This window comes from Orbicella franksi, chromosome 3 (assembly GCF_964199315.1).
Source record: "Orbicella franksi chromosome 3, jaOrbFran1.1, whole genome shotgun sequence".
In the NCBI taxonomy this organism is placed as follows: Eukaryota; Metazoa; Cnidaria; class Anthozoa; order Scleractinia; family Merulinidae; genus Orbicella; species Orbicella franksi.
Genome location: NC_138147.1, coordinates 11,278,679 through 11,306,078, shown reverse-complemented (window position 1 = coordinate 11,306,078; position 27,400 = coordinate 11,278,679). Strand labels below are relative to the sequence as shown.

Below are 27,400 nucleotides of genomic sequence, written 5' to 3'. Positions count from 1 at the left end.
AGCCAAAATTCCCGGCTGAGCTAGGCGGGAAGAACGGCTGGGCCGTTCCAAATTCAAATAGCCGTTCTTAATTGATTCAAACGCCAAACTTTTCATGTACTTAATTCAATGTATTTGGTTCGGCTGATGAAAAGTTCGGCGTCCGAACTGGGCCTAAGGGACATTTCTCAAACTCATTCGGTCTGGCTGCACAGCAATGCATGACGGGATAACGTCACTTTTTTTTGGCCCAGTCTCATTGGTGACGGTTCAGCGTCTTCGCTGTGTGGAAGCTTGGTTGTTCTTTTGTTGACGTTCATAACTGCAGTCTTTTAACAGTCAGCTCTAGAGCTGAATTTATAACGGAAGTCTACCCCCAAAAGGATGGATGCAAAGTCCTTCTACTAGTGCTCAATATGACAAGGTAGCAATATAACTGAGGATAAAGTTCCGTCTTCAAGATGTCAAGCCTTATAATATTGGAGTCGGTAAGTTACCTTCGTAATGAACTTTAGGCTTTTATTGACATTCCTTTCGATCTTTACGTTTTGGATTGCGCTGTGTTGACACGACAATTCGCGGCCCACGATGGAAAACTATTGCATTTTCTGTGGTCTTCTTTCACGGGAGGTCTAATTAAGTTTATTATTATTGACAAAATTTCGAAGAACCTGCGTACAAGCTCACTTGCAACATTTAACTGTACTGGTGGTGAAGTGCTTTTAGAGTATGTACCAGGCTTGCGTGAGTTTCACATAGCTATACGTCGTGCCTTTCGTTTTCGTTTTAGAGTTCAAAGGAAGTGTCGCTCAACGGCTTCGCGGTGTGATATCTTTGTTTGATTGCGCGCAACGTTCGGGGAAACAAACAACCAATAAAATTATGGACCAATGCAAAACATGATATATTTACTTTGTACTTCGAGGGTATGTAATTTGAGTTTTTGAGGTAATTTGCAGATCATTCGATTTTTGGAAAACCCAAATAGGAGACCGTTAATTCGTCAGAGATAACATAGGCTTTCATGGAACGTACCTACATCGTGATTTCATTTACATACAGTGTAAGCTTACGTAAGCTTACATGTAAGCTTACATTCAGCAAAAAACTTCATAAATATTAAGCTTATGTTAGTTACATTTATTGGGGCAGTTGAATAATATACTTTCGGTAGAAATAAAATGAAATCAGGACAAGGAAAAACTAACAGATAGAAATATTAATATTATTATATTAATTATAGTTTCCTGCTGTCTAATATCACGTAAACAAATTACATACTGGACTCCCAGAGATGTGAATGGACCCCTTGGTGTCTGTCATTGCTAGGTTACAAACTATAAGTTGTGGATTACATTGTGTATAATTAAATAGCTTGAAAATGCTCATTAGGAAAGCAGGAATGAGGAAGTTTTGATTAGAAATATCAGAATGGAAATCTTTTAGCCCAAATAGTTTTGGTAGAAAGGACTCACTTCAGACATAAATTGACACTTTGTGTGTAACATCAATATTGGTATAGTTGGTGATGTTACCAAGATATATATTTTGATGCCATGGAAACTGCATGTCACTCTTGTATTCTGATAAATAATCTTATTAGGCAGTTAAGTGTGTTACATGTGGGTGTGTGGTAAACATTGCGCTAGTGTTATTTTAATTTTTACTTGTTTATATATTTAGTAAATTATGATTAGCCCTGCTGACTTGTCAAGAATATCGCAAAACTTGTGAAAATACCTTGAGTCTTGTATGTAATCTGCCAGTGGGAGGTGTGTATCAGGAAAAAAAAATTATCAGAGGAATTCATTCCAAGTTTGGCCTGGGCCCATTTGAGGGGGAATGTTGTAGAGATACAAATCAACCATTAAATATTTTTTGCAATATTTGTTCGTTTATATCTGACTTAGGGATCTGGGTGTAAGTTTATTGCTCTTATTTAGTTGTCTGAACATTTCATAATATGTTCTTGTGAAATGATGGACTCCTATCTTACTGTTTTCAAAACTGAAAATGAGGGAAATGTGGAGTGTGGTTTCAAGTTGTTTGTCTATGTATTTCAGAGTTTATTGGAGTAATCAAGTGTTGATAAACAGTGTTTAGATTAAATTTTAGATTAAGTTGTTTTAGTTATGATTAGTTGGTGCATAATTTTTAAAATCCAGTTTTCTCTAAGCGCAGAGATCAATCTTGTCAATATTAGAAATAAGAACATGAATTCAAATCTTTTTCAAAACCCATACCTGTCTTTCTTAGGATGCAGGAGAGCTGGAAGATATTGATGAGAGGCTCCAAAAGGATGGCTACAGAACAAACATTCCTGTTGAACACAAACTGCGTTACTTTTGGAGGCAGTTTGTACGTTCAGAAACCAGTCTCAAATCGTCTCTTGACAGTGTTGAACAACTCCGCAAACAGCATGGAGAAGAAATGATTGAGGTTGAAAACTATGTTGCACACATCAGGCAACTATCAGATGAAAGAGAAGCTTTGACACAAGAACTGGAAGCAGAAAATGAACAGCTGAAGGCTGAACTTGAACAGATGAAAGTTGAGAAGGAAGCAGGAGCTTATGTTTCAGAGGACATATGTGACATGTTGACTGAGTCTGGTTTAACACAGATTGGAAGAGACACTAATCCAGTCAAGGAGCAGGTGAATTTCTTGATTAAAGAGAGATCATCTCTTTCGGAGAAAGTTAGAAGACTGGAACAGGATAATGAAGCACTCAGGAAGAATTCTGATTCAGAGCAGTCGGATAAGCGACTGATGAAAATTATGGAAGAGGAGAGAAGGGACATGGAGGAAGAAATGAACAGGATGCGTGAAATGATGAAGCAAGTGAAACAAGAGGAGAGGAAGATTCATGAACAGGAAGTAAAGAAAATTACTGAAGAGAATGATAACTTGAAAGCACAACTTGAAAAAGTCCAAAAACAGCATACCGAAGACATGGCGGAGCTGATTAACAGACACCAAGGTTGGTTCTAATACAGAAAAGTCAGGCTCATTACAATTTAGAGTGCCCAAGTTTGTTACATGTACAAGGTTACATGTATGGAAAATATTATTAACTAGGCTGTGTTGCAGCAGTGTCCGCAGAGAAACCCATGAAAAAAAATTGCTCAATGTCTGCTGGTGACAGTATACTTATATGTAAATATGTGAATTATTTTAGCTGTTAGTAATATTTTTAACTCATTTAAGTGTTTTACTAGAAAATACACCACTTGTAAAATTCACAGAAAACTACATCTGTGACCCAAGTGGTATATTTTCCTTATCTTCACTAGTGAGAATATTAATGACCTTATTTCCCACTTTTTCGTGGTTGTTTGTCCACACAGTCAGTTTGTCTATATAGTAAAAAGAAAATTACATGTTGGCTTGAAGATATGAATTTTATTTTCTTTTTTTAAAAACAATGTTTTACTCACTTGTCGTGCTCTTCCATAAAACATTGTTTTTACCACTCACAATTAAAATTCACATCACGCTGCCATGTAATATATTTTTCCAGTGTCTTGCAACAAGACCAACAATGACAACAACAAACAGAACAACTTTATTCCCACCTAACATGTGCTACATGTAGATATCAATCAAAGGAAAAAAAGAAGTCCTTGTTGACCTTTCTTGAAACTGGATTTACTAAATGGCATTTAGCTAATTATAATTATAATTATAATTATAATTTAATTTTTAGCGATTATAACAATTTGTTCCTGTGTACATTTATGTGCATGTATTTGTGTCAAAGTTATTTGCTTGCTTGCTTGATTGATTGACTGTCAATGATGTAGTGATTGATTTGAACATGTGGTCCTTTATAACAGGAGAAAAACTCAAGTTGTTAGAAGAGAGGGAACAGGATAAAGAAAAGACAACAGCTCATGTAGGCAAGGCTGACAAAGTAATGGCTGAAGTTGAAGAGCTTAAAGGAAAAATGAGAACTATTGAACTTGAGAAAACGACTCTTCAAACAACAGTAAGTTCCTAGTTGTAATTTGTGTTTGTCCTTCATCTTAGGTGTCACATGAATGAATGCAGTGGGTCTGAAGGTGGGTGATGGGACTTATTCAAGACTGGAAGCAGATGAGACATCTTTAGCTTTTAACTTTGTATATGTTTACATCTCTATTTATAAAGTTACTTTTGATTTATTTCTAAATACACATGACTGTACTCTTTATTGTATCAGGATACATAGCTGCGTAATTTTTGTAGTCTTATGGTTGTTATAGGCAGCTAATACCTTACTTATAAGCTTCAAATTATTGTATTCTTCTTTCCTTTTTTTGGTAGAAATAAATGTTGTTGTTGTTGTCTTTTCATTATATACATTGTATTTTTGCCCACAGATACGGTCACTTGAAGAAGAAATTGATAAGGAAAAGGAAGAAGTAAATAAGAATAAAGCATCTCAAGAAGTTTCACTCAAGAAACTTAAAACAGAGCTCTCTGGAACTAAACAAAAACTCCAGGAAACTGAGGTTAGTGATAGCTAACAGTGCGTGTTTACTCCAGTCAACAAATGTATAATTATACTTTGTCATAACTGAACAAGGAACAACAGCAAAAGTTTTTGACTTTTCATTTTAAACTTGATCTCTATATCTTGTACTATACGGGAATCTCTGTTTACAATAATTATTTGCAGCATTAGCAAGCATTCTTGTACAAAACTATCAACTCTGAATATTGAGGACATGGCACTGACCCAAGAAATGTTAAGCCTGATGCCATTTTTGAGTTACTTAGCTCACGAATTTTGCAGTTTTTGAACACTAATTTCTCCTTAAAGATTAAATCCAGAGAACTAATCATTTCTGTCACCAATAAGAGTACATTTCCCAAGCTCTTTAAATGTTTGGGGTCAAACTTGCATTTCGCATGCTGTGTGCTTTGCAAATACAGTAAACACCCATTATGAGAACTTATGATTTCGGCGTTCAGGTTGATCAAGTCCTTATTTACTGCGTGCTTAGTGAGAAATCAGCCTGAAAATGCTCTGAAAATTTGTTTCAGAAATTAATACAATACAATATACATTTACTAGAGGTTTGATTTAGCCCTCATGATCCTCCCCCCCCCCCCCCCCCAAAAAAAAAGATACTTAAGACACCCAGGTAACTGTTAGGAAAATGGTGTCAACAGTCCTAGCCTTCCTGTCAGGCACTGTATGGCTCTTAGAGTTTGTATGGTCCAGTAGTACTTTTCATATGAGTGCTTTCTTATTCTGGCATCCTTTCTTTTTATACAGTCATGTATAAGAACATGTTTTATTTATCAGGCTGATTTGGTTCTTTTATATATATGGTGCTTTACTGGCCAACTTTCAGCCTGATTTTCTTAATCCTAGTTCATGGATTCAGGAGTTTGCCCCTCTGCTGGCACTGGTTCTCCTTATTGTAACAGATGACAGGACGAATTTATTTAGTATAATATTGTATATATTTAATATCATTGACAAGTTAATCTTACACCCGTATACATTTTAAAAAGTGTAATCTTTTGAGCACTGCAGTTTGAAAGCAGTTTCTTTGAATGTACATTCAGGTAAAGCTAAAAACCAGTGAGGAGGAAAAGAAGACCGTTGAAACCCGCCTACAGGTGGCCCAAAAAGATCTTGCTACCATAAGGGAACGTGAATCAAAGCTTTCCAGTGAGAAGGTAATGGTAATATTGTACATATCCTGACTAACCAGTGGAATTAACTTGTAAGGAGGGTGGTTGTCAACTTGCTGTATGTTCATCTTTCTTTAGAGGTTGATTCCTAACTTTACTAACTTTCAACAGATGTGCGGAGACTGTAGAACTGCATATTTGTCAAAAAGTATTGTTTTGACACATGATAGTAACATTACAACAAGTAGCTTGATTGATTCAGCAAGCTTTATATCAGAATGCAAGCAGAAACTGGTTTGATTTGTGCTGATTGCCCAATAATGGCAGGTACAAAAAACAAATTAAATGATTTTGAAGAGTCCTGTAAGAAGAACATTAACATTTGGTTGATTTTAGCTACTCACTGGTTTAAGTGTAATGAAAATGATAAGCCTCATCATTTCATTCAAGATGTTTTCACATACAATTAATTCTCTCAAGAGAAACATTTATGGTGACAGTGGCATGGTTATTGGAGTGCTGTGTTAATTTTGTCATTCTTGTGTTACTGTATCTGCAGGACAGTGTGTTGTCATCAACTCAGAAGTAAGTTTGAAAGTTTTCATTCCCTTTAACTGTGGCTGTACATGGAAAAAATTTCAAAACATAATAAGAATGAAACCACAACACAGTAACCCTGTTCTGCATACTTCCAATAGCTATGGTGTGCAGAATATGTTCCAAAATGTTTTTATCTAGCCTTCTAGAATCTTCTTTTATTACTCATCTTTTCAGGATTATTAGAAAGTGGAGATTAATATTAATGTTAAACTTCCCTTTGCAAAAAAGCTATAATTTTGGGCTCCATCTTTGGCGACATGAGAAAGTCAGGGTTTTCAAAATAAGCTAGCACCTGAGGCAAATCACTGGCTTCTTCAAGTATTTGCACTAGGTACTTTTTGTCAAAAGGTTTATTAAAATCGTGCGCAGTTTTGTTTCATCAATGTAAGATTTCATGATCTGATCTTTCTGAGGAAATAAATGAACAGGTGGAAAAAATCAGACTATGCTGTCTTTCACACAGTTTCCTCCAACAAAATCACTTGTGTGTGCTAGAAAAGCACCAGAATGCACCCAAATGCGTACAGATTTTTCAAAAATGTTCATGACCAGCAACCTAACCTCTCATGCTGGACAAGGTAACATGCTCCAGCACTCTACCACACAAGGCTGCCTTGATCGCGAGCACATAGTGCTTAGCCTACCTTATGATTTCCTCCTGTTACTGTATTTCAATTTGAAAACCCTGGAAAGTACAAAAGTGGGGAAACAATTATTACTCACCCTTATTTGATCTGTATATCACAGGGTTCTAGGTAATTTTTCAATGCAGGGAGTCTATTAGGAATTCCAACAGGTCAATTACTACTGCTCCCACCACATCATCAGTTAAAAATAAATTTCCTAAATATATATTTGTCGGGCCAATTTTTTGTAGCTGACCTTGTTGGGTTTTTTGACCTGACCTTCAGCTGATGACAGGGGTCTCATTAAGGACCTCAGGCCCTGAGCAAATTGTCTGTTGTGAGGGTGATTTTGCCTGCCTTGGTTGTTGTTCAGATAAGAAATATTTTGCCCCATCTCTGAAAACCAGTTGTCCCTTTGCTGAACACCCCCGGGATGAACATGTTGAATCTTACCGTTAGTTGTAATATTTTTATTGTTGATATAGGCAACAAATAAGAATACAGCAGCTGGATGATGAAAACAGCAGCCTACAAGAACGGCTCAAGACAGCTGATGACACCATTGAACGTCAGATGAAGCAGATTGAGAATTTAACCTTGCAACTAGGAGAGGCAGAGAGAACACTTGCAGAGAAAGAAGAAGATATGGAATCTTTAGACAAGGCATCCAAAGATGAGGTATGTGACCATTGAGCTTGTATTTTCTGTAGCAACTTACACTACTGTTAAGTGAGGAGTGCCTGCTGCATACATGGTGAAAAGACAAGATTGAGTTTCAAAACACTCACTTGTCCCACTCATGTTTGCATGTTTTTGCAACACAGGGTTGAAAATTAACTTTTCCTTTCCTTGTCATCCGATGAATGAGCAATTGAAATCTTTTCTTAGGTTTTATTTAGCAGTGTTTTTCTCTTGCCTTAAAACATACATGTAGTGTTAGATCTTTCCACTGGTATACATTTAACAAATAGATTCCATGTTGCCATGCGTCTGTTCAGTAATAGATCACAGATGACGTCAAAATGTGGTAAGAACAAAAAAGTGGCACATGAGGCAATAGCCGAGTGTGTCACTGATGTTCTTACCACATTTTCACATCTTCTGTGATTGATTACTGAACAGATGCACTGCAACATTTAATCTATTTGTTTTGTATAATAATGAAACAAACTACATGTACTACAGATAGAGCTTTTTTATTTCGTCAAAATCTTTCAACGTAACTCGAAAGCTAGCCTTTGCCCACTGTGGCAAACACAAAAAAGCCATTTCACGTAATCTAATGTCTATACAAAATGAAGCAATCTTATTGGTTGCTATGCGTAGCAAAGAATTGTGATTGGTCCAGGAAAATCACGCCACTGTCAAACTTGACTTGAACGTCGCTCCTCATGAAATAAAAACTTACAGCAAAAGCAGAGTTGAACTGCGAGATCTACAAATCTTAAAGAAAATGCTGGGAAAGTCAAGTCAGTTTTTGTCATCAGAGCAGCCCTGTGAGCCGAAAAGCTTGGATGTTGCCTTGAATATTGCAGGAGTTAAACAAATATGCTTGGAAAACTTGCGGTTGAGGTCAACCTGGAGGCCATTCAATTCGAGTTTTGAATGAAAGGAGCGTTAGTGACAGTGGAAATTTGTGTCCTTTGTGGTTGGTGATTCTCAAATCAGTTTGAAATAGTGTCGGAGATACTTTAAGCTGTGATACAGTTGGCCTTGAGCTGTAGTGAGCTATACTTTGCTCGCAGCTTTGCCCTGAAATGGACTGAAACATTCGCATCAGAAAGCAAGGTTAAGTGAATATTTTAACTGATTTTAAGAATTGATGTTTTGATATGTCATTCGTGGCATCAATCAGTGTGTCGACAATTATTTTGAAACAGAGAGAAGTTGAATTTTTTAAATAAATTAATTTCATACACATTTTGTTAATTGGGTTTGTTAAATTCGAGATAAGGGGCAATGGTGCTTGGCTTACCAAAACCAATTTTGTGCTTGGTTTAGCCGACTGAGACTGCTCGAGTATTTTTTCTGAGTCATTTTCTAAAAAAGGAAGGGCATTACCTTTCTTCTTCCTGCTTCTTGTACCTGTTCAACGCCACAACAAGACTTTTTTGTACCTCATCTTTTGCCCACTCATGTAAAATATTATCTAAATTCTCAGAACATTCCACCATTTTAAAAACACAGAGGGAAAAACTTTGTAATGATGATGCCAATCTTGCGTCTGTCCTCTAATAGATCATAGGCGAGAACCAATCAAAATAGGAGAATAACTTGGGTATTATATAAAATAAAATCAATCCAAATGTAAGTTTACGCACATTTAAAGGTCAAAACTTACAATATTTCTAAGGAAAGTACTTGAATGAGTAAATTCACCTCCAACTGGGGTTCATATAAATGAACCTTCCTCTCTAAATGTTATTTATTTTGAGTTCTCCCAAACATTTATGAGTGGTTTCTACTGCTGATTTTTATAGACAAAATTTCTGTAGATAGATTTTTATAGTTCTAATATATTTGAGTTTTCTTTGTCTTTTAAATAGTTTTTGTTGTGTTTCCACCACAGTGAAAACATGGGTCTCAACCACTCGGAACAAATATTTTCTATGGGCTACTGTAGTTTCTAAAACTGGTGTTGAGGAATAGTCCTTTTTGACTGAAGTAATGAACTACATGTAATTTACCATGTTACATACTAGTATGTATTAAATGTTTTACACCCAGGTCCCTTGTCTATCTAATAAATAAATAATATAGTAACAGGCTGGTGGTATCTACTAGCAGCTGTTAACTCTATACAGCTTGTTTGATTACAGTGTGAAATAGCGTATTTCATGTCTTCTCCTGTTTCTTTTACAAAATGGGAGGATTGAATCTTTTTGCATACAAACTTTCATTTTCAAAAAGTTGTACTTGCTATATATGCACAAAGGGCTATAATATTTCAGTTGTACATCTATTAATGCTTTTTTTTTCAAAATGTATTTTAATTAGCTTAATACACTGAAGGCAAAGTTAACAAGGACTACAGATGAAACATCCAGTTTAAAGGAGGAGCTGTCTGAAACAAAACGAAAGTTAGATAAGGTACTCATTACTTGTGCAAGTTTAACGCATTTTAACTAGACAACTTATAATAGTTATGTCTGATAATGCAAATACATGTATGGTATCTGATAATGAAGTGAATCATACATGTATGTTCATGAGAAATGCAACTTTATTATATAAATTAAAGTAGTTGCAAAGAAAGCCTAAAAAATTGATTTCTTAACATACAGTACTTTCATTTCATCTACTTATGTTGAGTAACTTACCGTCGAGATCCCTTTCAAACAAAAACTGTATTCACCTTACATGCGAGAGGTTCCAAGTACTTAAACTAAAATGTGCATTATTATCTTGTTCTCAGAAGGCAAGGGGATTTAGAAAGCTATGTAACTATACTTTTGTCTTGAAGTGAAGAGCATCAACATTCTGTGGTTCCAGAAGAAAAACCAAACCAAAATTTTTAAAGGAAAGTATGAACTAAAACCGGCATTTCCACAGAGATTGGGGGTTGGGGGAGGGGGAGGGAGAGTTCAAACCAAAAAACCTCTATTGGAGGGCATGGATATTTCTGAAACAACACAATCATAGTAATTGCTTTATTGATACTTAATGAGTTCTGACAAAGGAGTATTATGTACACTGCAACCCAGTTCACTAATGCCATTACTTGGTGTTGATGGTGGGAGAATCATGACTTGTGACACCTTTGTGTTCATTCAATTCCAAATGCTGGACCAGCCGAGCCTTGCACATAATAGATAAGTTGAGTGTAAAATTATTAACTGCTTTAGGCTGCCAATAACAGATTTACCTGTAGATGTAGCTTTGATATTATTGACTTTGCATTCTTATATTTTTCAAGTGGTAATGAAGCTAATATCCTAATGCTGTAAGAAGAACGTGATATTAGTTATTGTGCTGCTGAGTTGTTTTTGTCTAGAATTCTTTCATTGAGTTGTGTTCCTCACTGCCTTCAGGTGATGTCAGACCACAAGACCAATGAGTTGACTTACCAAGAAAAGCTAAATGCAGAGTCTGGTCGCAGCAAGAGTGCTGAGGAAGAGAAGGCACTGTTACGTGAACAGATTGTTGATTTGAGAAAGGTTAAGACTCAGCCATCATAACTCTTTACATGCTGAAAGTCATGATAGCTTAATGTAGCAACCAGTACATGTAACTTTCAATTAGTGTAGGGCATGGAATTCTTGCTTCACATACAATCTACCTGGTTACATTTGATTGCACATTTATTGAAATTCTGCAATTAATAGTCACTACACTAGATATTATCTCATGGTTGTGCAATTGCAGCTTTTAAATGACTTAAACTTCGACACTTTTCCCTTTTCTTGCATCAAAGAAAAATCATAACATTTCAGAAGAAGATCTATGGCTGTCTGTATTATTGCTAAATGTTAAAATCCTAATCCTAAATATGCTTGGTTAGTTTATGCCTATGGAATGACAATAACATGACTGGGGTAATTATACAGACCATCATTCAGAGATTTTCATAAGTTTTGAAGATTAATTCAACCTAAACTAACCAAAGCATTTTTGATTATTTTTTATTCCATCACCCTTATTTGAACTGATGCTAAATAGAGTTTCTGTTGGCCATTGAAGCGTTGGTTACACGTTTTTTTATTTAAAATCTGTCCCAATATTGGCTTTTGAGTAAATCAAGGTTTTGTTCAAAAATGCTAATGTGCTGCCTGTTTATGGAAATCTCTGTTGTTGTGAAGTTTGTGTCACTATCAGAAATTTAAATGAGAGTTAGTTAACTACGTCCAAATTATTGTTTTAAACTAGTTTGTAATACCTAGTTGTTAACAGTCAGATATATAACTAATTTGGCATTATGACATGATTTTTTTAATACTCCCATTTGTAATAATGACAGAGCTAAACCAAGACATGAAAACGTAACTCTATTCTTCTTCTATTCTAAGCTTTGTTTGGCTATCTACTTCAGAGGAAAAGTGAATAACAATGTCACAATAGTTAATTGAAGTCATTACTTCATCAAGAAAACAATACATGCATAGATATTTCAACACTTTATTTAACTGATCCCCCCTACTGAGCCATTTAGTATGTTTTAGAGTTCATTTTAACTGTTTCTGTGAAGATGAAAATCACAAAGGATGGCCTCTTCTACATTTAGATTAAGAGATGAAGTCACAGGTATCTGTTTGTTTAGGTTTCTTATGCAAGATTTTAGTGAACCAGGAATGTAGGATTGCTTCAAAGATACCTAGAGTTGTAACTGCAGAAATTCCCTGTATATACTGCAATCTTTTGAATTATGCACGTCTAGTTAGTTTAAATTCTTATGTGACCATTTCAGATGAGTTTCTTGCTGCAAATAAATATTTTCCAGTGAAATTATTTCCAATCAGTTTGATATCTAGATTAGATAACTCAGTTGTACATATATTCCGAACTCTTTTTAGTAGGTATTGAGAAGTGTGTATTGTTTTTTCAAGCCTCAAATCTTGATATGCCCACAAAATGCATCATGCTCAGAGTAAAGTATGACGCATGATGTTGTTATTGCAGGATCTTGAAGCATCGCTTGCAGCTAGTATGAGCAGAGAGAAGGAAACCATGGAACAGACAGCTGTCTTAGAGAAAGAGAAAGAAAATTTGGCTAGGGAGCTTGCATCTTACATCAATAAAGAAAAAGACAAGGTATTGAGATGTTTTTTCTTTGACATTTGCAGTTTTGTCTTTGTGTTCTACAGTGTGTAGGTTGTCACTCATCCAGAAAGCTTGAGTAAATTTGCACAGAGTAAAACAATTATTAAGAATTCAACCTTGAACATTTGCATAAATTTGTTATTCTTTACTTAGTGGCATACATTGTATATATTCTGCCAACAAAACAATTTCATAGTACTTTTATCAACTTCACTCAATTTTTTTGGAACAAGAAGTAAAGTTCTGGTGTGTGTAATTTATTCCATTTCTGTAATTTATTCTTGTTTTTAGTCAAAGAAAACAGATGAACTCAGCCTTCAGCTACAGTCCTTGGAGAATGAAAAGAGCTCACTCCATGCTGTTGTATCTACACAAGAAAGACAGATTAGTGATCTGAATGTCAAGGTATTGTGTAGTTCCATAAAATATCCATACCTCCCCTATGTTGTTTGTGCGCAAGAAAGGCCGGTACTCTCTGTCAAATACTTGATACAATGATTACAGAGAATCAAGGTGTTTAACAAAAAGTAATGGTGCTCAGTACTAGTTCAAAGAAAAGAGCTCCCTTAATGTTGTTGTGTTCTCATTAAAAAAAAAGACAGATTTGTTGAGCAATTTTAACATTAAGGTATTGAACACCTTCAGATATCTCTGATTTACCAATAAATTGTTAGATGTTTATAATGAGGGTGATGAGCTTTCCTTAATTTGTGCATGAAATGCCAATAGTCTTTGTCAAACACTACATACAATGGTTGCTGTGTAGCAAGTGTTAAACAAAAAGCAATGGTGTTGATATCAAGTGCAAAGAAAAGAGCTCCTTCAATCTTGTAGTATTCTCGTAAGAAAGACAGATTTATTTAGTGATCTCATCATTAACCTTGGGATATTTCTGATTTACTCGTACTAATGAGCTTCTCATGTTGGACAATGTTAGTCAGACCATTGTCAGTGCTGTTGTTTGTGCACACAAAACGCCAGTACTCTTTGTCGAATACTTTGATACAATGATTACAGAGTATCAACGTGTTCAGCAAAAAGTAATGGTGTTCATAGCAAGTGCAAAGAAAAACGCTCCGTCAGTGTTATTGTATTCACGTAAGAAAACAGAATTATTGAGCAATCTTAACATTAAACTTTTGAGCACCTTCAGATAGCTGATATTTTACCCAAAAATGAGATACTATAGTAAGGGTGATGGGCTTCCCTTTTTTGTACAGAAAAGGCCAGTACTCTTTGTTGAACACCTTTATACAATGATTACAAAGTATCAAGGTGTTAAGCAAAAAGTAAGGGTGCTGATAACAAGTGCAAAGAAAAAAGCGTCTTCGATGTTGTAGTATTGTCATAAGAAAGACAGATCTATTTAGTGGTCCTAGCATTGAGGTATTCAACACTTTCAGATGTGTCTGTTTTACTAATGAGCTTTCTTAGTTAGATAATGTACCAAAGAACACTGTCAGTGCTGTTGTTTGTGCACAAGAAAGGCCAGTACTCTTTGTCAAATACTTTGATGCAGTGATTTCAAAGTCAAAGTGTTTAACAAAAAGTAATGGTGCTCAGTGCTGGTGCAACTGGAAAAAATCGTCCTCAATGTTGTTGTATACACATAAGAAAACAGATCTATCGAGCAATCTTAACATTAAGGTATTGAACACCTTCAGATATTTCTGATTTTCAAATAAATTAGATATTATGATAAGGGTGATAAGCTTTCCTGTCTTTGGGCAAAAAAGGCCAGTACTCTTTGTCAAAAACTTCATACAATGATTACAAAATATTAACTTAAGGTGTTCAACAAAAAGTGATGGTGCTCAGTACAGTGCAAAGAAAAACGCTTCCTCAAATCATGTTGTTGTGTTCACAGAAGAAAATAGTAACATTAAAGTATTGAACACCTTCAGATATCTCTGATTTACCAATAAATTACTAAACATATAATAAGCAGTGGCGGGTCTAGGAGAAGGGTCTGGGGGACCCCCCCCCCCCCCTATTTTGGGTAAAAAAGAAAGAAATCGGAGAAGGAAGAAAAGCCGGCAAGCAAAAAAAGAAGCCCTACCCACCCCCTGTAGCTCAAGGTCTGGATCCAACACTGATAAATATGATGAGCTTGAATCAAAATGCCTGAGTACTCTTTTTCAAACACTTCATACAATGATTACATAGTATCAAGGTGGTTAACAAAAAGTAATGGTGTTGATAACAAGTGCGAAGTAAAGAGCTTCCTCTTTGTTGTAGTATTCTCATAAGAAAGACAGATTTATGTAGTGATCTCATTGTTAAGATATTCAACACCTTCAGATATTTCTGATTCACTGATGAGCTTCTTTAGTTAGAAAATGTTAGAGCACTATCAATGCTGTTGTTTGTACACAGGAAAGGCCAGTACTCTTTGTCCAATACTTTGATGTAGTGATTACAGAGTATCAAGGTGTTAAACAAAAAGTAGTGGTGCTCAATGCTAGTGCAACTGGAAAAAGCTCCTTCAGTGTTGTTGTATTCATATGAGAAAACAGATTTATCGAGTGATCTGAACATTAAGGTATTGAAAACCTTCAGATATTTATGATTTACCGATTAATTAAAATATAAAAATAAGGATGACGAACTTTCGTAGAAAGGGGAAAGAACATGGTTTTATGCAGAGTGTGGAAAATGAGGAGTATAGGAAATGAGGAGTGTGGAAGTTCTGGAAAGTGTGGAGTATGGAATACGTAGAGTGTGTGTGTGTGTTTTTGTTTGTTTTTTTTGAGGTCTATGTGCAAAATTATCTTTTGTACCTTCTAGTGGCTAGTTTTGGGGATATAGTGACAAGAGAGCCGTTAATGGAAGAACACTGTCAATGCTGTTGTATTTGCACAAGAAAGACCATTGCTCTTTGTCAAGCACTTTTGTACAATGATTAGAAAGTATTGAGGTGTTAAACGAAAAGCAATGCTCATGTTAGTGCATTTAGCTAGGAAACTTATTTAATTGGTGTATATTATTTGCAAAGTATAAATCTAAACTGCTGACAAAGCATAAGTTACTGAACTTAAGGAAGTGCGTGCCCAAAATGTTCCCCCCCTCCCCCCCCCCCCCCACACACACACAAAATAATAGAAATAAACAAAGTTACGCTAATTACCAGGAGACTAAAGTTCTTACATTGCAAAGCAGTACTTTATATCTAGGAAGTGCGATGTACAGAGTGCTCTGGAATGCTGAGCAAGCAGTTCGGGTTTTAGCAATATCCAGGGTAATTGTGTTGTGTTCTCGGGTTTAAAATGTTATCTGAGATGCTATTTTTATTTGTTCTGTGCTCTTTCCTAGCTTGAGAGGTTAGATGAGAAGTGTGCTGAACTTGAAGAACAACTGCAAAAAGAACAAAGCAAAAGTTTGGGTGAGCAGGCACTACCAATACACCACCATCGTCAGATCTTAAATTCATAGTGTCTTCTTTGTTACTCTAAAAAATGGGTTATTTATAGTTTCTGGTTTGTGTCTGTATAAGGGCTAAGGTTGTACTGACTGTTATACTGACCTTCATCACTGGATAATTCAAGAGTTTTCATTGGCTTAGCCATCATGGTATACATTGTATTTAACAATTATTCCACGAGCGCGTGTTTGATATGAGACGATAGATAGCCAATAAGCGCGAATGGAATAGCTGTTTTATTAAAAAAATGCCCCCAAAATATAGAAAACTAAACTATATATTTTCTCAGTAATAAAACAAAAATAAAAGCGCCCCCCCCCCCCCAAAAAAAAAAAAAATCACGCTACGATTACCATATTTGTATAACGGCTCATATAAAAATAGCCTTGTCCTTTTAAAGTTGGTATAATACTATAATATATCTATATATTTTTGTGCTTTTTTCTTCTGCTTAGAGTTGAGCACACGTTATGAGTTCACACAAGAGAGCAGCAGCTCCGCTAAACAAGAAGTAGATCAGTTAAAAGAGGAAGTAAAAGTGTTGTCTGCTCAGCTCCTTAGACAGCACAATGCTTCACTGGATAGTCAGGTAAGATAGTAACCAGATCACTATTATAACAAGGATTGCGAAGACTTACGATAATTTCTGGTTTCTACAGACTGAGAACCTGGCACTGTCTAAGATCGAGTTTTATTGCGAGATCTGTTTTAAGTTGGTTGGGTTTTCTTGTTCTTTTGGAAAACCCATTTTCGGCTGGTTTGGTTGATCAACGTTTGCAATCGACATCGAACTTGGTTGAAGGGCTGATTTGGTTGAAGTTTTTCATTGAACACTTTTCAGTCATTTTCGGTGGAAGCAGTTTATATTCAACGGTCCTTACATTAAATTAACCTTAAACGGTTGGTCGCAATAGAACGCGACCAAACGGTTATTAACATTTGAACCGACAACAACCAGAGAAGTGTTCCATAGACACTCCGACGAAATCAGCTTATAGAGATTGCGTTTGAAACGGTTGGTCCCAATAGAAAATGAAAACAAAATTCTACAAATAGTGTTTGAACATAACAGTCCTACTAGAAGCACCCCAGCCTCTGTAAGACGTCAGAACGTCACTTGCATATGAACAGAAAAACAACTAGGCCCCATTCCACAAAACTAGAAAGGAAATCAATCAATCTGCAGTATACTTAATTTTATTGTAATCCAGGTATGAGGTAATAAGTTACCTCTGTGGTTTGTCAATCCAGTTTGTACAAATACATTGTTATTCAACGTGATAGAATTTACGTGCGTCTTTGTAGGCCAAGTATGAGAGACTGATCGTGGACATGCGCAATGAGATTGAGCGTGAACGAGAGAAGTCCTCTGCAGAGCGCCACTCTCTAGCAAGTCAGCTGGAGCAAGCCACGAGGGAGAGTAAAGATTTCAGTGCTCTCTTGCGAGAAAGGGACGAGGTAATGCTTTTTCAGTAAAACTACAAAACCTACGACTTTCGTAGTCTTCTCAAAGTGAAGTCGATGGCTGCACAATGGATTAACTTTTGTGAGTGATTGGCTGCCAAAGCTGTGATTACCTTTCAGCGGAAAGTATGACACAAGCCACATAGTCATTTAACTAATGGCAAAATTCTATACCTGCTATTTAGGAGCTAATTGGCCTTCGTGCTGAACTCACAAACGCAAGTCACACTGGAACGAAAGCTTCTACAGCGTTGGAATTTGAGAGCAAAATGCGAGGGAGCCTGGAGAACAGGACAGCTCAACTCGAGTCCGAGCTGAGTAAGGCATGGGAACAAATAAAGGATTTGTCCGAGAAAGGATCTATGCTGGAGACAACAAAGAGACATCTGGAAATTGAATTAGATAAGGTATGGGGATTAACCACTAACTTCTCTCAACCTGGAATTTGTGAAACAAACGTAGAAAGAAAGGTTGTGACGGACAAGTAGTTGAGCTATTAGGAACGACTTAGATGGAAAATTCTGGCGACAACTACAGAAAATGTAGGAGAGCAGTTGGGATATCAAAACGGATGGCGACTGTTACATTTACCCACAATTGCAAACGCACGGAAACCTTATCAACGGTCATAAAAATGTACTGAAAAGTTCCGGAAAGTTCCAAAAAGTTCAAACCTAGCATGCACAATGTCGTTAGTTCAGGGACAAATATGACAAAAATAAGGCTATCCTTGTGCCCAATGGCCCGTGTTAGGTTTGCATGGTATTGCGGTCAAATTTTCAGCCGCCATCTTTATTCCTACGGAGGATTGTGACAGGTTGTGAACCTAAAAGAAGTAAAGAGTTGAATATTAAGGAATATAGTATTCATTTCATAATCAACTTTTAGTTAATTTTCATTGGCTGTCAGATAATTTATTTACATTAAGCTTACTTGTGACGTCCACTCCGGCTTGTGGTCACAAGGGCCTGAGAGCATAATTTAAATCGGGATGCAGTCGCAAGTCCACTGCCACTCTGTCGTTTTCACTCCAGATACAATACAAAGTTCAGAAAGGTTTGTAAAAAATATGAAAACAATTATTTTCACAAGATAGATATAAAAACAGCGTTTTTGGTCGAATTCTTTATCGTCATCAAACAAAATATCATAAAAATTAATGTTATGTTTGTTATGGAAATCAATACAGTTTTGGTTATAGCAAACATTCCATCTTTTCTCACCAGAAAATACAACAGTTGCGTCAGACGGAAAGTACTCTTCACAGAAGGCAGGCAGAATACACGGCAGTTTTAGTGGCTAAAGACACAGCTCAACAACAAGCAGAGGAGGCAGAAGCTAAGGTATGAAGTCTTTAACTTGATGTGTTGCAGCCCTTTTTGCTATTGCCATATTCTTGCTAGTACTGTTACCTTATCATAATAGACATGAAAAAATTATTGGATTCTGATTGGCTAAGATTAATGCAATTCAAGTGTAACACTTGTGCAAAATCTGTAATACCAGTGCGAAGTTGTAATACCAGTGCGGGTGTCTGGAAAACCCGAATAGCGAATAGTCGCGAATAGCGAACAGCGAATAGTCCCGAATAGTGCGAATAGTCTCGAATAGTGCGAATAGTGGCGAACAGGCGCGAAAAGTGGCGAATAGTGACAAATAGTCGTCAATAGTCACCGGTTTAGATCTAATATCCTGCGTTAATTAATTATCCAAATAAGCAACAGAATTTCAGTGAATTTATTACCTTTTCTTCTCCGGACCCAGGTTAGGGCTGTCCATCGCCGACATTAAGAAAACAGAAAACACAAGGATAACCTAATGAAGACGTATTTACGCTTTTGCAGCGGTTCAAACAGAAGAAATTACGTTTAGAACACGTTTTATCCTGATAAGCGTCTGTGCTTTTTAGCGGGTAAATCCCATCATACGTTGCTGCTAGGTTGACTGGGAGGTACTTGGTACCCTATTTGCCACTATTTTCCACTATTCACGACTATTCGAGACTGTTCGTCACTATTCGCACTATTCGAGACTATTCGTACTATTCGCTATTCGCTATTCGGAACTATTCGCTGGTCGCTATTCGCCACTATTCGCTATTCGCTGTTCGGGTTTTACAGACACCATACGAGTGCAAATTACAACGAAGGTTTCCGAAGTTAGTGGGAAGACACTCGAAGACTGGGAGGCAGACCGAGGTATTTCGAGGATGGTCGAGGGTGACCCGCAGTTCACCTCACAGGCTTGTGCAATTCTGTTAGCCTCTGGAAAATTTACTCTTGCTTATATATTCCAAATTGCACTGGACATCATGCGATTACCTATACAAAAATGTTGCTGGGGCCTGTAAACACGTGCTTGTGTCATCCTGGCCTAAACAGCTATTGGATTTGTCACGTCTATAAGGAAACACATGTCATTGATGAATTCTCAACTGAAAGCGTATGAGTTCAGAGTCGTGAGAGCCAGTTCCAAGTCTTTAAAAACGAAGGTCACTGCTCTACGGTTAATTTGCGACAGAATCTACACTAGAGAAAAGCGAGCGTTTCATTCAGTAGGGATGAATGAGAAATGAGGAGGCAGCGTGGCCGAGTTGTCAGCATGTCGGACTCGCATTCCAGCGGTCCCGGGTTCGAGTCCCGCTCTGACCACTACCTGGATTTGTTTCTCGATAGCCCCAAGTTCAAATCCTCGGCCACGCTTGTAAATAGCCAACTGGTTTGCCTCCGGCCAGTTGGGATTCTTAACAAAGTGATGTTCAATTTGAATCATTTGTTTCAGATGTTTGCTCGCGTCACTAGCAGTTGTGCTATAAACATTGCCGAGGATAAATAAAGGTTATATTTTTATATTTGATAATACTTGCTTGGTGATTAGTTGGCAGGCTTAAGACACGAGTTTGAGGGGATTAGTGACCAGCTGGAGCTTGCACAATCAGAACTAAAGAGCGCTAATGAACAACTGGCTGAAATGAAGCTTACTTCTGAAGAAAACAGCACACTTAGGGTTCATCTTCAAGAGGAGGAGGTCAACAAGTGAGTTATTGCCTTTCTGGGCTCATATATTCATTTACAAAGAAATGAGAATTTCTTTAATGCTGTACACTAACTGAGAAATGATAAAGGTTTGTCTTTTGTTGTGCGACAAAGTGACTGTTATTACGTGTTAGGTCCCTCAGTCACGCTTGGTAACAACCTGCTCATAAGGGACTCTGTCACGTTTTCTTTCTTTTAGGCTCTCACATTACTTTTACTTTTTGTGATGAACAAAATTTCAAAACTCCAAGGAAAGCTCAAAGAAATAATTAAACTATAATTAGGTAGAAATGAGTCGTTAACAAAGCACAGAGGAACGCGGATAGGGAAAAATTGAAACAGACCACAGATTTGACAACAATTGTAAGATCTGTATGATCTGTCTCTAGTTTTCGCTATCCATTGTAGTACTTTTTCTTCAGTAGAAAAGTAGAACTAAGCTTATGACCCTCATTTAGACTACAAGCGGTTCCTCCTCGTTTTCCCCAATTGTCGTGCAACAGGAGACAGCAAAAAATGACCGCGTAAACACTGGGGGTGGGACGCGCGGGTCGCCCCAGTTTCCGTGCGGCCAGTTTTGCTCTTGTTTCTATTTTGCTTCTTGCTCGACGAACTAATAGAAAGGAGTCTCCCGGTGGTCGATGGGTTGGCTTTTTTTGTTAAAGCTGAGCTTCCGATCCTTAGAAGGGCGTGTGTCTAGATTACAAAGTTGTTTTAACATCATCTTTTTTACTGTTTGGTTGGCAAACGTTACTGTTTTGTGTGTAAATACTAATCAGGCTACTGGAACCTGGTGACAAATTTCCTACTTATCCTGGTAGCTCAATTACATAAGTAAACATTACAAGATGCTTCAAATAACAACCCGTAGTTGATATTCGAGAATTGTGCTGTAAATAGTGCACTTGTTAAAATTAAAGATGTTGATAACTACGTATGTGAACACGAGATACACGACCCCTCGAGCATGAAGTGCTTAAACGATAATCGTGTTTTAAATAAAGGATTTTACTTTACTTACCCTACTGGAATAAAATATAAATCTCTTTCATCAGTTAAACAAGAACCAAATCTCAATTAATTACATCATAAACCAATTTCTATCATGCAGCTGTAGCTGCATGATAGAAATTATAGTTATAAACCCTTAAGTTTTCAATAAACCATGGAACGTCATATTTGCTTAAAATTCCAGGAATAAATTTTTTTAGGTAATTTTTGTTTTAGATTAAAAACACGGTGAATATTTGGTTGACCTACTTACTAAAGAAATATTTCTAAATATATATGACAAAAGGAAACATTTAAATCGTGTAAAACTGTAAAACATGCATAATCCACTAAAATCTTACTGCCGCCTTATTTTCCTTTTATTACATCTACCATTAACCATTTATTTTTTTCACTGTTAACTTATGTTCTTGCTAACCAATGTACCTAAACCTTGTCAGACTTGCTTGTGATGTTATAGAACTTGAGGACATGCTAAGGTAAATATCAGGTTATCTTACCTTTTAATATTCAATAACAAAACTCGAAACTCAATCGAGAGCTTAACTTTTAACAAGTGACTTCTTTATTAAAGATAAACTTTGAGACAACCTGAAAAAACATAAAGTAATATGGTATTAATTTTTCCTTGCTAAAAAGCAAAGCTAATAGTAAACTTAACTGTAAAATTTCCTTAAAACCCGAACTTCAGTTAAAGCAGTTTTCTGATTCGACTGGCCTTAAAGTTTCAAAAATAATTAGCTCACTTGATTACTTTGGCCTTACTTTGGGCTCTCTGATTGGTTGGTTTAGGAGATTCATTCAGTGTTCTTTAACCAATCAGAGTAAGGAAACCTGCTAAGCCAGTCATGTACAAAACTCACTCATCTCATGCTTTTACTTTCATTACGGTCGTAGTGATTTCTTTTTTCTCCGCGTTGTCTTTCGATCAGAAAACTGCTCTTTTAAGTAATTTAAATGCAGGAAAACGTACTCTCAAAATAATTCAACTTTACTGGGACTTGTTTTGCTTTCTAAAGTCTCCGGATGTAGAAATAGGTTATTCTACGGTACGTTTCTAATTAACATAACAATCCAGTAGTTTGTTTACTATACAATACTGATAGTACATTACTTGAACTAGTTTTACAATACAACTCTTACTAACAGTTGGTTCCCTACACATTACTTACTTTACATTGCTAGACAATGCATAAGTTATAATGCATTACAGTGTTTTTTGGTTTGTTTTGCCTCAAGCAAAACAAACCAAAAAATACTGTACTGACATTACAATCAAATACATCGCCTGCTATATAATACTAAGTAACAGTACATTACTTGCAAAGTGCTGGGGTGTAAAGGGTTGCTTCGTATTCTGTAGGGGAATTCAGCATCAGACAGTGCAGGAGTTAGAGAGGCAAGTTGAACTGTTACGTGAACGAGACGGTCAGCTGCAATACACAGTTAAAGAACAAGAGGTCAAGATAGAAGACCTGAAACAGAAGCTCAAGAATACCGGAGATAAGGTTGGACCTCTTCACATCAACCAACAAATATATATATGTATCTTGGGTACTTACCATTTACATGGGGAAACCGGAAATTCCAGTTGGAAAATCAACTGGTTCGCGCCATTCCGTTTGGGAAGCTTCTGAAAATATGGGCTGTGATTTGAGGTGATGCAATTTTTCTGTTCTTTTAAGTCTCTCTAGCTGATGTGGATATACTTTATAGTGATTCCCTCTCCCGCAACGTCGAATTTAATTGTTTAATATTTATGCCTGAAATTTCCAACTGGATGGTTTTTGTAAATGGTAAGCACCCCTTATTAACCAAGCGCGAGGGCCGTACTGGGAGAATATCGCTCCGAGTTCTTAGAGTACGGACCAAGCACAGCGAGTTCCGTACCAAAAACACTGAGGGCCGAGCAAGCTTGGTTGATTAAAGATTTTTTACAAGACTGAAAATGTTTAGAAAATAAATGCCACGATCATGCATGGACTGGAAAAAAGCGCGCAATTCTGACTGGAAGCCGACTAGGCGTTCTTTCACGTCTGATAGCTCCTGATGTTAAACAGACCAGAAGGGAAGAGACCTGGAAGCAAAAACCATAAAACAACCAAAACATCTTCAAGGGTAATCATGTGGGATCATTCGGGACAGTACCCGGTCCATTATATACTGAGAGAATATTGGACCTGCAATGGAGCAATCTGATTGGCTGATTTTAGTTATTGGCCCTTGAACTAACTTAGACGTTTTATAAAAGGGAGTTAGTTTTCACAGTTTCGATAGAAAGTAGCTTCACACTTTCCGCTTATCTTACGCTTCATCCGTTCGTAAAATCGTATCCCACAACGCTTATCAGCGTAAATAAATTCGTTTACTTCGTAAACGTTTCACAACGTGACCTCGTTATATTTGTTGCCTTTGGACTGTCTCGGTGCTAATGAACTGAGAAGCGCATCGACAAATGAACTGCAAGAGAAATCAAAGTATAGTTTCTCACAATTGTTTTTCTTTCAACCTGTCAGCATAAACGAAAAGAAGATGATGCCAAGTCTCTGACAGAGAGAGTAAATGAACTTCAACAGGAAGTGGAGTACTTACAGGGAGAATTAGTGAATGCTGCGGAAAGGATAGACCAACTACAGAGGAAAAACGACGAGAGGAAAACCAAGGCTCATGCCACCATTAGATCACTCAAGTAAGCTGGCGACTTGGTAGAGTATTGTTGAATCGAGAAATAACTTTTAAATGATAGTTAACAAAGGTGAAAAAAGCAGAGGCGAAAGGAAATCAAAAAGAACAAGTTTGATTAAGACTAATAAGAGACCATTAAATCTTAACGGTTTCATGTGAATTATCAGCAGTAAGTCTGTAACTCATAATTTCCAGTACCATAAGCGGAAATTATGAAATAAAGTGTTACTGTCTGGGGTTTTGGTAACTAGATTGATAGTGGCTTCTCCTTCGATCAAAATAATTTGCATATGTGGGAGTGGATATGTTAAGTCCACCGAAAAGCTGCTTCTAAGAATCAATTATAATAAGAAAAAGAAGAGAACTAAAACAGGTCACTTTGAAACTGAAAAAAATAAGTTGAAATTGGAATGTTTTTTAAGAAGGTGGCTGTCTCCTGTCACTGCGACCTTTGGAAGTATTCTGTTTTTTTGTTGTTGTCCGAAAGATTTAATAGTAAGGAAACACAGTTAATACCTTGGCGCAGTTTCTAAGTGTTCATTTGTGTCTTTGTTTGATTATTTTATGAATTCAGGGATCGATTTGCGCGTGAAAAAAGAAACTTGGAGTCCACAGTGCTGTCGTTGCAAAGCAGTCTGGAACTGACTCAAGAGAGAATGAACAAGGAAGAAGAACTGAAGGATACAACACAAGCTGCTCAAAAACAGCTCATGGGAGAAAAACGAGAGCTTCTAGCCAAGTAAGACAGTCGACTCTTACATATTAAGGAAGACTTTATATAGTTTACTGTATATATGACCATAGTTAATAGAGATATGACTGGATTTATGAAAACCGTCTAAATACGTTGCACCAAATCACCCATATGCACTTTAATTTCACCTCTCCTAAAGGGCTGAAAATCACTACAAGCGATGGGAAAAAAGAGAGAGAAGAGCAAGGAAAGGAAGATAAGAGTGTGGAGGGAAAAAAAGACTGACATTCCTATTTAACCTGTATATTTTTTGTCATAAATCCAGACATATAGTTTCTGCTGACTCAGTAAATGTAGATGTAGATAGACTGTGATGTTCAACAACTTATTCGTTACTTTTCCTTTGTGTGTAAATAGATTAACAGACGGCGAAGAAGTCATTCGAGAACATTTGAGGAGCTTACGCCAAAGGGAGACTGCACTAAATGCACTGGAAAAAGAGAACGCTGAACTTCACGACAAAGTTAACTTATTGATACAAGAAAAGGGTGCTATTGCAAGAGAGCTTGAGAAACTTAAGGTCAGTTAACTAGTTTTAAGTTTTTGAACAGCTTAACACATCAAAATTCTTGCGACTGTTTGTCAGATATCCTGTATAATTCTCCTTTGGAGAATTTGATTACCAGTCAAGGCGAATTCGTGAGATGGTCACGTTCTTCAACATTGGTTTTCTGTGCACGAGCTGGTGGTGACAGTAGTAATTCATTCAATCACACGTTAAGAGACGTAGTTCCTCTTTCTCTATGTTGTTCACTTCTTTTGTGTAAGTTCTGAGAATGTGGTAACTCATCAAGACGAGAACACTTGATTGTTACTTTTCATTACTTTTGTGTCCTATCTGCTCAAAAGTGTATTGATAATGGAAACAAAGTAGCACTTTTAGAGTCTAGTGACGTCATTAAAGTACTACTTTAGCGAGTATTTCGCGTTTTCCTCTTTGTTCTAGAAAGTGGCAAGGGAAAAATAGCCTTGTGAGTGTCAGAGTATTTGGCACTGCCGTGGCTAATGTGAAACGTAAACTTGGCATACCAACTGGTGAGAATCTAACCGGTTAGCAATTTTCATTACGAACTTCCAACTAACGAGAACAAACGTAGAGGGAGAATTTAAATGAGATGTTTTGTTGCTTTATTTAAGGCCCTTTTATCAAGTCCCTACACAAGCCCTAAAGCATCAGGACCAATTGACTCTCAAGTACTAAAGAATGCTCTGGCGCGATTGAATCAGGCGGATTCTCTAGAGAGGTCCTTTTCGTCGGGCTCTCCTGAATTGTACTCCCCTGAGCGCAGATCCCCGGAGAGAACCATGGGAAGTAACACATTAAATGGCTCACTCAACGGTACACATCGACCTGGATTAATGAGCAGTACAGTGCGATAATTTATGTGTTTAAGCATTCCTTCTTAACCACACTACACTCACTGCTATCTGCCAAACGACACAAGGTTTTCTTATGAAGTATTCAGTAATTATTACAGTTTTTTAGTTCAAAGAAGAACAAATTATGGGAGTGATGTGATGCAGTTTTAAGTTAAAACTTTTTACCAGAGAAATAACCTTCAGTTTAAATCTCAAGTTTATAGTTTACCAAGCTGGAACAGCACTGAATTAAGAGACAATAGTGCACCAAAGAGAAACAAGGATATTTAATACAAGAGAAAAAAACTGCACTTGATTACACGTACTTTACTCACAGTTAAATCACGGTCTTTTTTCATATAAAATTATCTGATTAACTGACAACTATACATAGCCCCTTAAATGACCCAGAAGCTACTCACGGTACGGGGGAAGGGGAATGGTTTGGTCCTTTAAGGCTGGTTTTGAGTAGCGCATAAGCATAAGCCGACATACGCGGAAGTAGTAAGATGTTGATAATTAACGTCTTTTGTTGGGAAAATTCCTAATAAAAGGTGTTACTGAAAAGCACCTTACTGCGCCTGCGTGAACTGCATGTGTTTATGCTTATGCACTAGTGAAAAACAGCCATTATAATCACGAATAAAATAAGAAATTTTACATTGTACAGAAAGTATTTATGGAACTTTCTTAATATGTAGTATCTTTTTCAGATCTGACTTAACTTATTGTGAAAATAGTGATTATGACAACAGCGTTCATGATGCTGTTTTACCTTTTTATGATAAATTATACAATGTCAAGGCGATATTTTTACCTGAAGTTCACCAAAAAGTGTCAAAAATAAATTACTGTCGACATAATTGGTATTTGCTTCCGTATATAATATTTACATTCATTTGATACTTAAATTTAAAACTGGAATATTGAAATGTAACAGTTTATTGCAGTAGCTCTAATTTCTACTGCCGCTGTGAGTGAGATGGTTATCCATTTTGTATTATTTATTTAACTTTGTTCTAAGTTATCAGTTGTTACAATACTCAAGATACACAGTCTGGTTAGCGGAATGTTTTTTAAT

General features: G+C 36.7%; 1 protein-coding gene across 1 annotated transcript; it reads left to right on the top strand.

Annotated features, from left to right (window-relative positions):
- The first annotated feature begins 242 nt into the window (after positions 1-242).
- Positions 243-27,400, top strand: LOC145481214 (uncharacterized). The gene is made up of 22 exons (XM_081459646.1): positions 243-467; positions 2,236-2,959; positions 3,816-3,967; positions 4,341-4,472; positions 5,539-5,652; positions 6,167-6,192; positions 7,319-7,511; positions 9,831-9,923; positions 10,865-10,990; positions 12,450-12,581; positions 12,882-12,995; positions 15,903-15,972; positions 16,467-16,600; positions 17,317-17,469; positions 17,661-17,882; positions 18,702-18,818; positions 20,353-20,510; positions 22,885-23,029; positions 24,038-24,210; positions 24,781-24,945; positions 25,318-25,480; positions 26,098-27,400. The coding sequence occupies exons 1-22, from the start codon at positions 441-443 to the stop codon at positions 26,338-26,340; spliced, it is 3,576 nt and encodes a 1,191-aa protein (XP_081315772.1). The 5' UTR covers positions 243-440; the 3' UTR covers positions 26,341-27,400.